Below are 12,446 nucleotides of genomic sequence, written 5' to 3'. Positions count from 1 at the left end.
TAGTCACTACATGATCTGGGTAAGTTCCTTGGAGAATCTGCCTACAGAACAGAAAATGCTGCATACATACTGTCCATTTGCCACTGGAAAACTGAAGGCAGCATGACTTTATTGAAGAAAATTAACATAACTGGAAAACTCTAATTAAAACTTGTATTATTGTGCTAAAGAAAAATAGTAATCACATGACAGAATTTTTATGTAGCACCACTTTAATATTCTTTACTATCACCTTAATTTTAAGATTGTTAAAACATTATTCTGATGTTAAACAACATTATTTTAATGTAAAAATTGATATCTGCACTCACAGAAAATTAATTATTAAAAAATATTTCTAATATGCTAAAAGCTACTAAATCATTTCCCCTTTCACATTGCACAATGTCCATCTAAAATATAAGGTATAAGTTCTTATAAATAATATGTGAAAAAATTTTTTCCAAGTTTCAATTTATATTTCAATACCTTAATTTTATTTTTTTACCAAAAATATTGGTAACAAAATATTACCAAGGTTAATAGAAGTCAGTTAAAAAAATCAGTTCCTTCTGATTTGGAAAGCTTAAAAAATTTTTAAATAATAACAATTCTACCAAACCCAGAGTAACAGTAAGCTAATCAGCAGCAGCCATTGGTACTTAATATTGTTCCATCAGGCAATCCTGATCAGGAAACGAAATAAGATGTCTTTTGTAAGACAAGTGCCAAACCGTTGCTTTTAAACTAAAATGCAATAACTTATATTAAGAGCACCTCTGTTTCTATTAGCAGGTAATAACCTCCATATTTAACACATATTCAAAATACAGCAACTATAGTTATAAACCTAGTAGTGTTATTTAACTTTACATTTCCATTAATGGGCAGACATTAACAAAGATGTCATGGACTGAAAATCATATAAATGTCTATAACTAATAAGAATCTCCTGGTGATTTTACCACTGTTCACGTTAAAAGGGTACCTTCTGGTGAATTCAGGTATGTGAATTCTGATGAGTCCCCTCCTCGCCCCAACCTCTACCCCCATCTTATTGTACTTAATGTCTGAACCTATTTGGATAAACACAAATAGAAGAAACTTTTAAGGTGTGCAGCTAACACATTCACTCTCTTTCTTTCCTCTGTTCTCTTAGAATGACACATTATGTTTATTTTCTAGGTTTCTTACTTCCAGTCATAACAAAATAATGATCATCGTCTTCCGTCTTCTTTGCAGAAGGTTTTTTATCTCCACTAACTGCCTCCTTGCCAGATGAGGGTGGTTTCCTGGTTGCAGCCGGGGCTTTGCCACTTTTGGAAGGCCCTTTGGCTAAGCACTGGCTCTTGGTGGCAGTCTGTGCTGACTTTGGTTCAGGTTGTGCTTTGGCAGAAGACTGGGGAAGACTCACAATGGACAGCGGGGTACGGCCTGGGGACCTAGAGGAGCTGGGTCCTGTCTTCTGGGACATGCTTTTATTCTGAGGCTGCTTTTTGGCAACTGAAACCATATTCTTATCTTTCGACTTCTCTGCAGCTTTTGCAGGAGCAACTGAGGTTACAGAAAGTGGCTGGTTTAAATTCAAGGCTGACTTAAGTTTCTGTGCTGGCATTGCCCCCGCTTGCAGAGCTCCAACACGTGGCTGAGACTGTGTTCTCAGACCCGTGGTTATGGTTTTGGAACTGGATGTTGTCACTTTTGCAGGAGACTGGAAAGGAGGAGAAGGGTTAGGCCTTAGGTGCAGATTTGCCTTAGGTGGCTTTGGACACTTTGATGATGAATTTAAATGTGTAGCTGAGTGAGAGACTGCATAATCCCTGGAAGACGCATGATGGTGTTTCAAATGCTTTGGTTCAATTTTTCCAGGACACTTATTTGGCAAAAGTGTAGACTCAGGTACATCTCTTGACTTCTGGGCTGGAATAAGCTTGGCCTTTGGAGTACTGGGTGATGAGATACATTTTCTCAACGACTCAGATACACAAGGTGCAGTTCTTAATAAAGCTGGTGAAAAAGTGCTTTTACCTGCTGGATTTAAAGAAGCAGATGAAGATGATGCATCGTTTGAAGGAGACTGCGGTTTCTTTGCTACACCCTTTGAAGATGTGAGGTTGAGATGAGAGGACGCTGCTGGAGAATTTGGAAATTTAGAACGGACTGACCCACAGGCCAGACTGCCTCCTTTCAGGGAAGATGCTGGTGGCAACACACCTGGCAGACGTACCTGCTTCTCTTTGCTCCTTGGAATACCAACTGGTGTGCCAGGTTTTGAATTTTGTTTCTGAAACATGCTAACTGCTGACAAAGGATTCATTTCAGGAGGCTGAGCTGCTCTGGCGGACAAATCAGGCACACTTTCATTAGAAACTCCTTTTTGAAATGCTAGAATTTTCTGTTCTAGTGTAGCAAACTGTAATATTCGACAGGGGTCATATTTAAGCAAAAATCCTTGAAGAGTATCCCAGCCTCCACCGACACGGACCATGACATGTTTTCCATGAAGCATCTTTCCCCCAAAAGAAAGTAAAAAATAAAGCTGTAAAACTGTAAGGTGCAGTTACGGTTCATTAGCAGTCATAGTCTGTGATGTCTGTGACTATGAAATTCAGTGTATTTGCCAACAGCTTCACTATAAATTGCCAGTCTCTTTCTTGTATTACTAAAGTAATAAATTTAATTCATATTGAATCATGCAACTAACAACAGAGAATCCTCCAGTTTGTAAGGAAGATATTTACACATCCTAAAAATCCAAATTACTAATACGCAAAACTGCAAGGACTGAATATTGAAGGAAGAAAGGAAAAGGGAGAGTAAAGGAGGGGAGGAGAGAAAAAAAGTCTCATACTAAAGAAAAACATAATTACAGAAGAAAGATAAAAACTACCGAAACTTGTATGTTAGAATTTAATAAATTACTTTCATATGTATCACATCAATTTAATCTTTCAAAAACTTTGATACAATTTATTACTAGTTTTTCTTTGCAGATGAGAAAATTATGGCTCTGAGAGATTAAGGAAACTGTCCCAAACCACACAGCTTGGCCTGGCCTCAAACGTACCAGGCTACCCAACCCAAAAGGTGCTTTTGTGTTGATAAGATATATCCTGGGTCTGCCAGTGCAGCCCAAGCTGGACGGACTCAGACCCCTATTCATTCAGCAGGCAAATCTGCACGGTCGTATGAGACTGCTCTGCAAATTTTAACTCTAAATCCCATGCTCTGTGCACTATCACTATATCATACTGCTTAAAAAAAGAAAGCTAATTAAAAGACAAAATGCATATACCTGTTTCTGTATGAGTTGAACAGGGTATGGGGAGCTAATGATAATATATGAAATAAAAGAAAATATAGGTGGTAAAATTATATTTTTTACATACTTTTATATTACATTCCTAAATTGGGAATAGAACAGCTCTTGTATCAATAAGTGGACAGAATGATGAACAGGTAAACTTCAATCTCCTTATCAGCAAAGGGGACAATTAATCAATTGCAAATTACAGATGGGACAAAGGAAGAAAATAAGCATGTATATTAGCATATTAGTATAGATGCTGATGCTGTGTCAGTGAAAAAAAGGCTTCATACTTAAGACTCAAAGTCTATATTATTATCAACTGCAATGTTTCTATTTCTTTTTCTTCTTACTGACATTTAATCTTATTAGATGTTCTGGTTTTGCTTTTTTCTTCTTCTTATGATAGAAAATTATTCCTCTTTAGGAAATCTAAAAAATGGAACAAGTTACCTGAGGTATTCAAAGATTTTTCCCCCCAATTATATTCAATGTCCAAATAGTCTTAGCTTAATTAGTTGTTTGCTATGTTAAGCATGTTTACCTAAACACATTATATACTCTTGAAAATATTCCATATATTTCCTCCTATACAGTGAAATTCTTCCATTAATAACATCCTCTATTCCAATTTTTTAAAAAGTAAAAGGGGAACGAAAGAAGGTTGGTAAAGCAATAAATACAATTTCAAAACAAGATCTAAACAGGATGTAAACGGTGGACTTACTCTTATAAAAAGTATTTTATCTCCTAGTCGATACCGTCCTTCAGATAAGTACTCAATAGAAAATCGATGAGAACAACTACAAGGAGGGTCTTCAGCAATGTGTTTAACCTAAGATTAAAAATAAATGACAAGATTTAGTGCTTGTGACAAAAACTATTTTGTTTAATGTTAAAATGCAAGGTTATTTGATAGTTGGGAAAATCAAACTCAAAGATAAAAATTTAAAGACAGTTCAACTATTTATTATCTCTTCTCTTTTACTTGTTGACAAATATTGAGATTAGACATTAGCTAATCTAATAAAACCTAACAGTGAGGAAGTCTGGAGTCTCTCTCTCTCTCTCTCTGCCCAAGTGCAATAAGGCTCGTCGTGTACTCACTGATCACCGGAGAAGGTCTGTGAATGTGTACACAGTGAAGTCAATTCAAAACACATTCATTCAGTCATAGGAAACAGTTCATTACTAAGCTTGAATTGTTTTAAGACTTGGATTAATATATCTGTCAAATCAAAGATGGACCAGTCAGATAAAGTTTAACCAGGAATTTTCACTTGTCCCTTAACACCATGTGAAAGTAATACTGTATGTATGGGGGAATATCCAGATTTGTTCCAAAGTTACTGTTAAAATAGGCAGAGATGCATTTATAGCTATTGGGCTGGGCAAAAAGTTCATTCGGGTCTTTCCGTAACATCTTACGAAAAACCCAAGCGAACTTTTTGGCCTATCCAATATTCACCCAAGACTAGGTAAATTCTAAAAATTTCAACTCAAGAGGCATTTTTCTAAAAGCACTCACTTTGTTTCAATAGTCTGCTAAGGAGATGAGAACTGAGGAGAAAATCCTACCTCTACTCCTCAAGGGGCTTACAGAATTTTTAACTGCAGTACATATCTTAAAAATGGTAAAAACTGGAATAAAAATTAAAATTCAGAATTCTTTATTTAAAACATGGAAATTAATATAAATTGATTAAATGAAAATATTTGCTGAGATATGTTTGATTTGAAAAAAAAGTCACATATCAGCCACTATGGAAACCATTTTGTTTTCCTAAAATTATATTTTTGAAAAAGGCCATGTATATTTTTCTCAACTACTTGTCACACAGAGTATAACTAAACAAATTCACTTAATTGAATTTAGGCATGATGTTAAAGAAAGTCTCTTCAGATATACCCAACTTACCTGAGCACTAACAGAAATTTATGAGTGTCTTAATTATCTACACAAAATGGACACATGTGGATTCACCCGGGCCTGATCAGAAGGGTCCGGATTTATCTCCCTACATCATTCATTTAATAAAATAACATGATCATAAATAGAACTGATTTTCATAAGCCATTCAATGAAGTTTATCTTGTTCACAGTCCGGTTATATGAGCACATATGTACACACATGCATACACACACATACATACCACATGCATAAGATGGCTAAAAAATATTCTGAACTTGGGTAAAGAATTTACAATTATTTGAACCATTTACAAGTTAGATAACAAAGTAATTTGAAACGAGGTAATTATTTCAGTCATTATTTTCTATCCATTAAGGTTTCTTAGGTACACAGAATTGCAGTTGTATATTTCTTAACAGCACTCAAAATAATGAATCAGATAATAATTGTTCCTTAATTTTAAACACGACCATAAGATCTCAGCAGGTCACGTATGTATAGGTGGACTCTGAATATATTCATATAGCACATATATATTTAAAGAAATGTGTTCCTTTTAGTTTTCATAACAAGCTTGCAGGCATGAAGGGTCACTTATTTTCTTTGTTTAAAATACCCAAATACCACTTATATTCAGCAGTACAAATCAGCACTAACCCACAATCTAAATAAGTTGGTGAGCCTAAAAGGAGTAAGTGTTGTGAATAAAAAATGTTCTCTTCTGGTTTTAGCTATTGTGTAATTAACATTTTAACATTAAAGGAAATAGCTAAAGAAATTAAAATCATCTGTAAAGGTACTACCCTAATATCAATTATTTTCATTCTCCTTGTTCTGATACATACTTTTCACAAAATAAACATTTTTCTTGTTGCTATATAGTCTTTATAATGATTACAAAAAATGATTATTCTGCTAAAATAGTAAATCCTAATTTACCTAGCCATTGCCCAATTTGAGAGTATTTACATTGCTTCAAATTTTTCAGCCTTATAAATAATACTGCAATAAATACTTTCATTCATGCTACTTTTTTTTCCCTCTTCAAGTATAATAAAAATGAAAGAGGAACACTTTTGGCAAACTATGAGATTCTGACGCATCACAGTTGAAAGAAAGTGTGCAATTACTTACAGCTTCGTGAAGCTCTTCATGCTGACAGCATGATTTTGGAATGCTGATGGAATCTTCAGGCCCAGAGGTATTAAGTAAGGTCTCTTCTAGCTCAATTTCTTTCTCAAATTTTACTAATACTGGAGGCTCAACCCCATATCTGAAAACCAATCATGAGATCTCATCAAACAAGTGAAGTCTGAGCCAACTACTTCCATGTATATCACAATAGGTTATCTTCTGTATGACTCTCTTCTACCAGTTGTTTCACTGGGACATCTGGAAATGCTTTATAATGTCCCACAGATTGCCAAAAATTCAGATTATCATCTTTACATCATAGTATATATATATTTGGGTTACTGGATGCTCCCAACATTCAATCAGGGATCCTAAACGTACCTTTAAAAATCAGCTTGTTAAAAAAACCAGAAAACAAAAAACAAGTCATCTCGTGAGTGAAGATGGGGTCGAGCTAGGTATGGAGGATACCAGGCCTCAGCCTTCTTATCAGACCCTCTTTGTGTCCAAAGGACTTGCCTCGCCTTGAACTGCTTAAAGATTGCATGCTCTTACTCTACTTTTGATCTGAAAAATGTAAGTACCCACTTTTACAGTTTAATACTAAATGAAGGCAAGCTACATGAGCAAGCAGATGTTGACACGTGACATGGCTCACGTGAACAGAACAAAGTTAATAAAGAAACAAAAAGAAAGAAAAAATAGTAAATTAAGTTACCTTTATTCCAATCAAAAATTATTTTCATTTATAGAAAAGTGTTCTAGATAAAATAAAGCAGCTTAAAAAATGTTTATGACATTGAAATTCTGAAATATTGTGGAATACATACCTTGACACAATTCGACCAATTTCAAGAAGACAAAGATAAACCTGTCTCGGATCTTTGTGCAAAACTGTGAAAAATAAGACCACATATTTTAGAGGGCAAATTAAATAGGCAAATATATTTATGGCAAGAAAGAAGTAAAGTAAAAGAAAAGACGTAAAGTAAAAGAAAAGTAAAGTAAAGTAAAAAAAAACAGTAGCGTTACTTATTTGGAGACTTAGAAAAGACTTTTATTTTTTCTACATATTATCATCTTCCTTAAATTAAAAAGAAAATGGCTAACAAGAAGATTAAAATTTACCATGGATGCTTACCTGTGTAGTATTTTAAGTCTAAAACACTAAGAGCTTAGTAACATTAAATTATTAATATTTCAGATCTCTTAACAGGAGATATTACTGAAGAAACGTATCACTTCAATTTTATTCTAAACTATCTTTAGCACAGGACTATGTGTTAACAGCCTTCTTCAACTCTTCCAAAAATAGAAGAGGAGAGAGCACTTCTCTACTCATTCTATGAGGCCTATATTACCCTGATACCAAAGTCAGAAAAAGACATCACAAGAAAACTAAAGACAAATATCCTTTATGAACACAGATATAAAAAATTCTCAATGAAATACTGGCAAATTGAATCCAGCAGCAAGTGAGATTTATCCCAGAAAGGCAAGGTTGGTTCAACGTATGAAAATCAATCAATATAATTCACCATATTGATAAAATAAAGGAAAAGAAACATACAATTATCTCAGTAGACACAGAAAACGCTTTTGACAAAATCAAACACCCTTTCATGACAAAAAAAGACTCAACAAATTAGAAACAGAAGAGAACTTTATAAATATGAAAATAGACATCTCTGGAAAACCCATAGCTAACATCATTATTAATGGTGAAAGACTGAATGTCTTCCTCGAGGCTAAGACCAGGGAAAAGAAGGATGTCCACTCTTCCCACTTCTATTCAACATTGTACTTGAGGTTCTAGCCAGGGCATTTGGGCAAGAAAAATAAATAAAAGCCATCTAGATTGGAAAGCAAGAAGGAAAACTATATTTACAGGTGGTATGGTCCTTTGTTTAGAAAACCCTAAAGAATCTACAAAAAAACTAATAGAGCTAATAAGCAAGTTCAGCAAAGTTGCAGGATATGAGATCAATATACAAAAGTCATTGCACTTTATACATTAGCAATAAACAATCTGAAATGTAATTAAGGAAATGATTACATTCACAATAGCTTCAAGAAGAATAAAGTACTTAGGAATAAATTTAACCAAAGAATTGTAAGACTTGTACACTGAAAACTATAAAATATTGTTGAAAGAAATTAAATAAGATATAAATAAATTGAAAGACATCCTATGTTCATGGATTGGAACACATATATTGTTATTGTAATACTCTCCAAACTGACCTAGATTCAGTGCAATCCCTATCAAAATTCCAAGAGCCTTTTTTTTTTCCAGAAATGGACAAGCTGATGATAAAATTCATAAAGAACTGTAAGAAATATAAAATAGCCAAAACAACTTTTAAAAAGCACCAAGTTGGAAGACTCATACTACCCCATTTCAAAACTTACTACAAAACTACAGTAATCAGGACAGTGTTTACTGGCTTAAGGATAGACATACAGACCAGTGGAATGAAACAGTGTCCAGAAATAAACTCATATGTTTATGTTCAATTGATTTTCAACAAGGGTGCCAAGACAACTCAAAGGGGAAAAAACAGTCTTTTCAACAAATGGTGCTAAGACAACTGGATATCTACATGCAAAAGAATGAATTTAGACTCCTTCTTCACACCGTATACAAAAAATAACTCAAAATGCATTAAAGACCTAAACATAAAAGCTAAACCTATAAAAATCCTAGAAGGAAATATAGGTGAAAATCTGTGTGACCTTGGATTAGGCAATGGTTTTTTAGATATGACACCAAAAGCACAAGCAATCAAAGAAAAGATAAACTGAACTTCATCAAAATTAAAAACTTTTATGCATCAAAGGACACTATCAAGAAAGTGAAAAGGCAACCCAAAGACCAGAAGAACATATTTGCAAATCATATATCTAATAAGGGCCTAATATCCAGAATAAAGAAAGAACTCTTACAAGTCTACAAAAAAAAGACAATTGACTCCCCCAAAAATGAGCAGAAGATTTGAATGGACATTTCTGTAAAGAAGATATACAAATGGCCAATAAGCCCATGTGAAGATGCTCAACATCATTAGTCATTATGGAAATGCAAATCAAAACCACAATGAGATACCACTTCACACCCACTAGGATGGTTATACAGTTGGCCCTTGAACAACATGGTTTGAACTGTGTGGGTCCACTTACACATGGATTTTTTTCAATAAATACATACTACAGTACTATAAGATCCGTGGTTGGTTGAATCTGTGGATTCAGAACCGTGGACACAAAGGGCTGACTGTAAAGTTATATCCAGATTTTTGACTGCAGGGTTAGGGGACCGCTGCCCCTAGCTCCTGGATTGTTCAAGGGTCAGCTGTAATTTTAAAAAATAATAACAAGTGTTGACAACTATGTGAAGAAATTGGAACCTTTGTGCATTGCTAGTGGGAATGTAAAATGGTGTGGCCACTGTGAAAACAGTTTGGTAGTTCCTCAAACAGATAAACACAGAATTACCATATGACCCAATAATTCCACTCCTAGGTATATCCCTGAATTTAAAACATATGTGCACTCAAAAACTTGCACACAAATGTTCATAGTAGCATTATTAATAATAACCCCAAAATAGAAACAATCAAAATGTCCATCAGCTGATAGTAGATTTAAAAAAATGTGGTATATCCATACAAAGAAATATCGTTCAGCCATAAAAAGGAATGAAGTACTGTTAGAGGCTACAACATAAATGACCCACAATGCTAACTGAAAATAGCCAGACACAAAAGCTACATATTGCATGATTTTATTTATATGAAAAGTCCAGAGTATGCAAATCTATAGAGAAAGAAAGTAGACTGGTGGTTGCCAGAGGATGGAGATAGGGAGTAACTGGGTCCAACTGCTAATAGGTATGGGTTTTCTTTTTGGAGTGATGGAAATGTTCTGGAATTAATAAGTGGTGATATCTGCACAAATCGTGTGTATACTAAAAACCACTGAAGTCTACATTTTGAAATGATAAATTTTATGTTACGTGAACATACCTCAATTTTTTAAAATGCTATAAATAAACAGAAACCTAATATGCTTAATGATCAGCACACCTGGATTACACCAGGGTGCAAACTGGGGGGTAAAACAGCAATCCATTAGTTTTAATTCTACACTGGATAAGAATATCCAGAGGCATACTAAACAGGTAACAGTGGGGAACAGCTACCTGTCTGCAGGCAACAGGGTGTGCATGGTCAATAGAAATATTTACAATATTAATAACCTAAAACAATAATGAAACCAACTAAAAAATTGGTTTGCTTTTTATTATCACCATGAACCGGCAATTCTAAGCAATGTCAGTGACAAAATACTTCTCTCTACCAGGGCCGAATACTATTCCCATGACCCCCGCCGTTGGTATGCTACTGCTCTTATCAAAACATTATAAATTCTGTGTGTGTGTGTGTGTGTGTGTGTGTGTGTGTGTGTGTGCGCGCGCGCGCACACGCAGGCACACATAAGTACTTTGAGGAAATATACAGATAGTCTAAAACTTAGATAGCTTTCACTTTGGTCACTGCACAGATGTTTCTGTTGACTTAAATGAAATGAGAAAATACATCAATAATTCTTCAATAGAGCGTGACTTTTTAAAAGCATTAGTCCATTTAGATAACCAAATTGGCAGCTGCTGTTTACGAGGTAAATCTAAACACCATGAACATACATCATTTGGCCTTCTGTTATTTCTGTAATTATCTAGTTAAAGAGAAATTACTAGTAATTTAGACTTGATAGAGTAATTCTTGATGAAAACATTAATTAGTTAAGCATTAGTCCAGAACCTTCCCATAGCCAACTCATTTAGCAAGTAAAATATGTCCAGGTCATTCTAGATATATAGGATCTAAAACATAAATGAAAAGCTTTTATCATACATTTGATCTGGAATCTGATTCTCCAATTGTTTACATATATTTAGAGTATAAATGTTTCTAGTAAAATGAGATGTGGCATTTGAGTCCTTGTTTGGAAAGAAAAATTAGAAGTTAGGCATACAAAAATATCCTAATAAACATTAAACACAACAACAACACTTACCTAAACCTTCCGATTCAAAGAGGTAAGTCTCATCAACCCCGATGTGCCTGCACCAGTGAAGGAAGTTCGCAGTATTGTCTCTAGCAAAGAACGAACCTGATGCAGCATCTTTCTTACAGGGCACTTTTCTCATTGGAAAATTCTGGAAAAGACAGAAGAATAATTTCAAACATGCATCAAGGGTATTTTCATTAAATATCCATTTTAATATTACTAAATAAATATTCAGTGCATTGAATGTAACTAAAAAGTACATAGCACTAGAAGAAAAAGGCATCTTCAAAAATCATTTTATTTTGCTTTTCATTAAGCATATTCTAGAAAATGATTCCTAGGAGAACGGTCAGGTCAAAATTAGCAGTAGGATCACGCATCTCTAACCTTTCTTTTTAAAATGACACGAGAGTCTTAGTTAAGATAAAAAATAACAGTCCAATAATTCCAAAGCACATCTTTATATGTCTCCAAACACAGTTCAATACAAACACAAAATTATTGCTATGTTAAAGGTTTACACAGTCTCAATTTTGCTTACTTCCTTATTTGCAGATTCATAAATATGGTTCTGAGTTTCTTGAGGAGACTTTCAAACAAGGAAGTAGTAGCCCATTTGTAATTAAATTTCTTTGAAAATTGACAAGCTAAGTTTTACAGAATCCTAATTCTTTTTTAGTTCCTGGACCAAGAGTATTCAGATAATCCTGCTGAGGCTGAGGGTTTTTGTTTTTTTTTTTTTAAGAAATTATTCATCTTTTTTTTTTGGCTGCATTGGGTCTTCATTGCTGTGCATGGGCTTTCTCTAGCTGTGGCGAGTGGGGTCTCCTCTTCGTTGTGGTGCGCAGGCTTCTCATTGCGGTGGCTTCTCTTGTTGCGGAGCACGGGCCCTAGGCGTGCAGGCTTCAGTACTTGTGGCACGTGGGCTCAGTAGTTGTGGCTTGCGGGCTCTAGAGCGCAGGCTCAGTAGTTGTGGCACACAGGCTTAGTTGCTCTGCGGCATGTGGGATCTTCCCGTACCAGGGCTCGAACCTGCGTCC

At 34.8% G+C, this 12,446-nt stretch overlaps 1 protein-coding gene across 2 annotated transcripts in view; it reads right to left on the bottom strand.

Moving 5' to 3' along the window:
- Positions 1-1,111: 1,111 nt before the first annotated feature.
- Positions 1,112-12,446, bottom strand: part of GAS2L3 (growth arrest specific 2 like 3) — a 30,731-nt gene continuing 19,396 nt past the window's right edge. For both annotated transcript variants that reach the window (XM_059934763.1, XM_059934764.1), the window contains exons 5-9: positions 11,413-11,554; positions 7,164-7,227; positions 6,334-6,472; positions 4,014-4,121; positions 1,112-2,488 (exon numbers count right to left, since the gene is read on the bottom strand). In XM_059934763.1, the coding sequence (XP_059790746.1) occupies positions 1,154-2,488; positions 4,014-4,121; positions 6,334-6,472; positions 7,164-7,227; positions 11,413-11,554 (1,788 nt within the window). In that variant the 3' untranslated portion in view covers positions 1,112-1,153. The remainder of the gene's footprint in view (positions 2,489-4,013; positions 4,122-6,333; positions 6,473-7,163; positions 7,228-11,412; positions 11,555-12,446) is intronic.

The sequence above is a fragment of the Balaenoptera ricei genome, chromosome 10 (assembly GCF_028023285.1).
Source record: "Balaenoptera ricei isolate mBalRic1 chromosome 10, mBalRic1.hap2, whole genome shotgun sequence".
Lineage (NCBI taxonomy): Eukaryota > Metazoa > Chordata > Mammalia > Artiodactyla > Balaenopteridae > Balaenoptera > Balaenoptera ricei.
The sequence above is the reverse complement of the archived record's forward strand: the minus strand, read 5'-3'. Positions and strand labels throughout refer to the sequence as shown.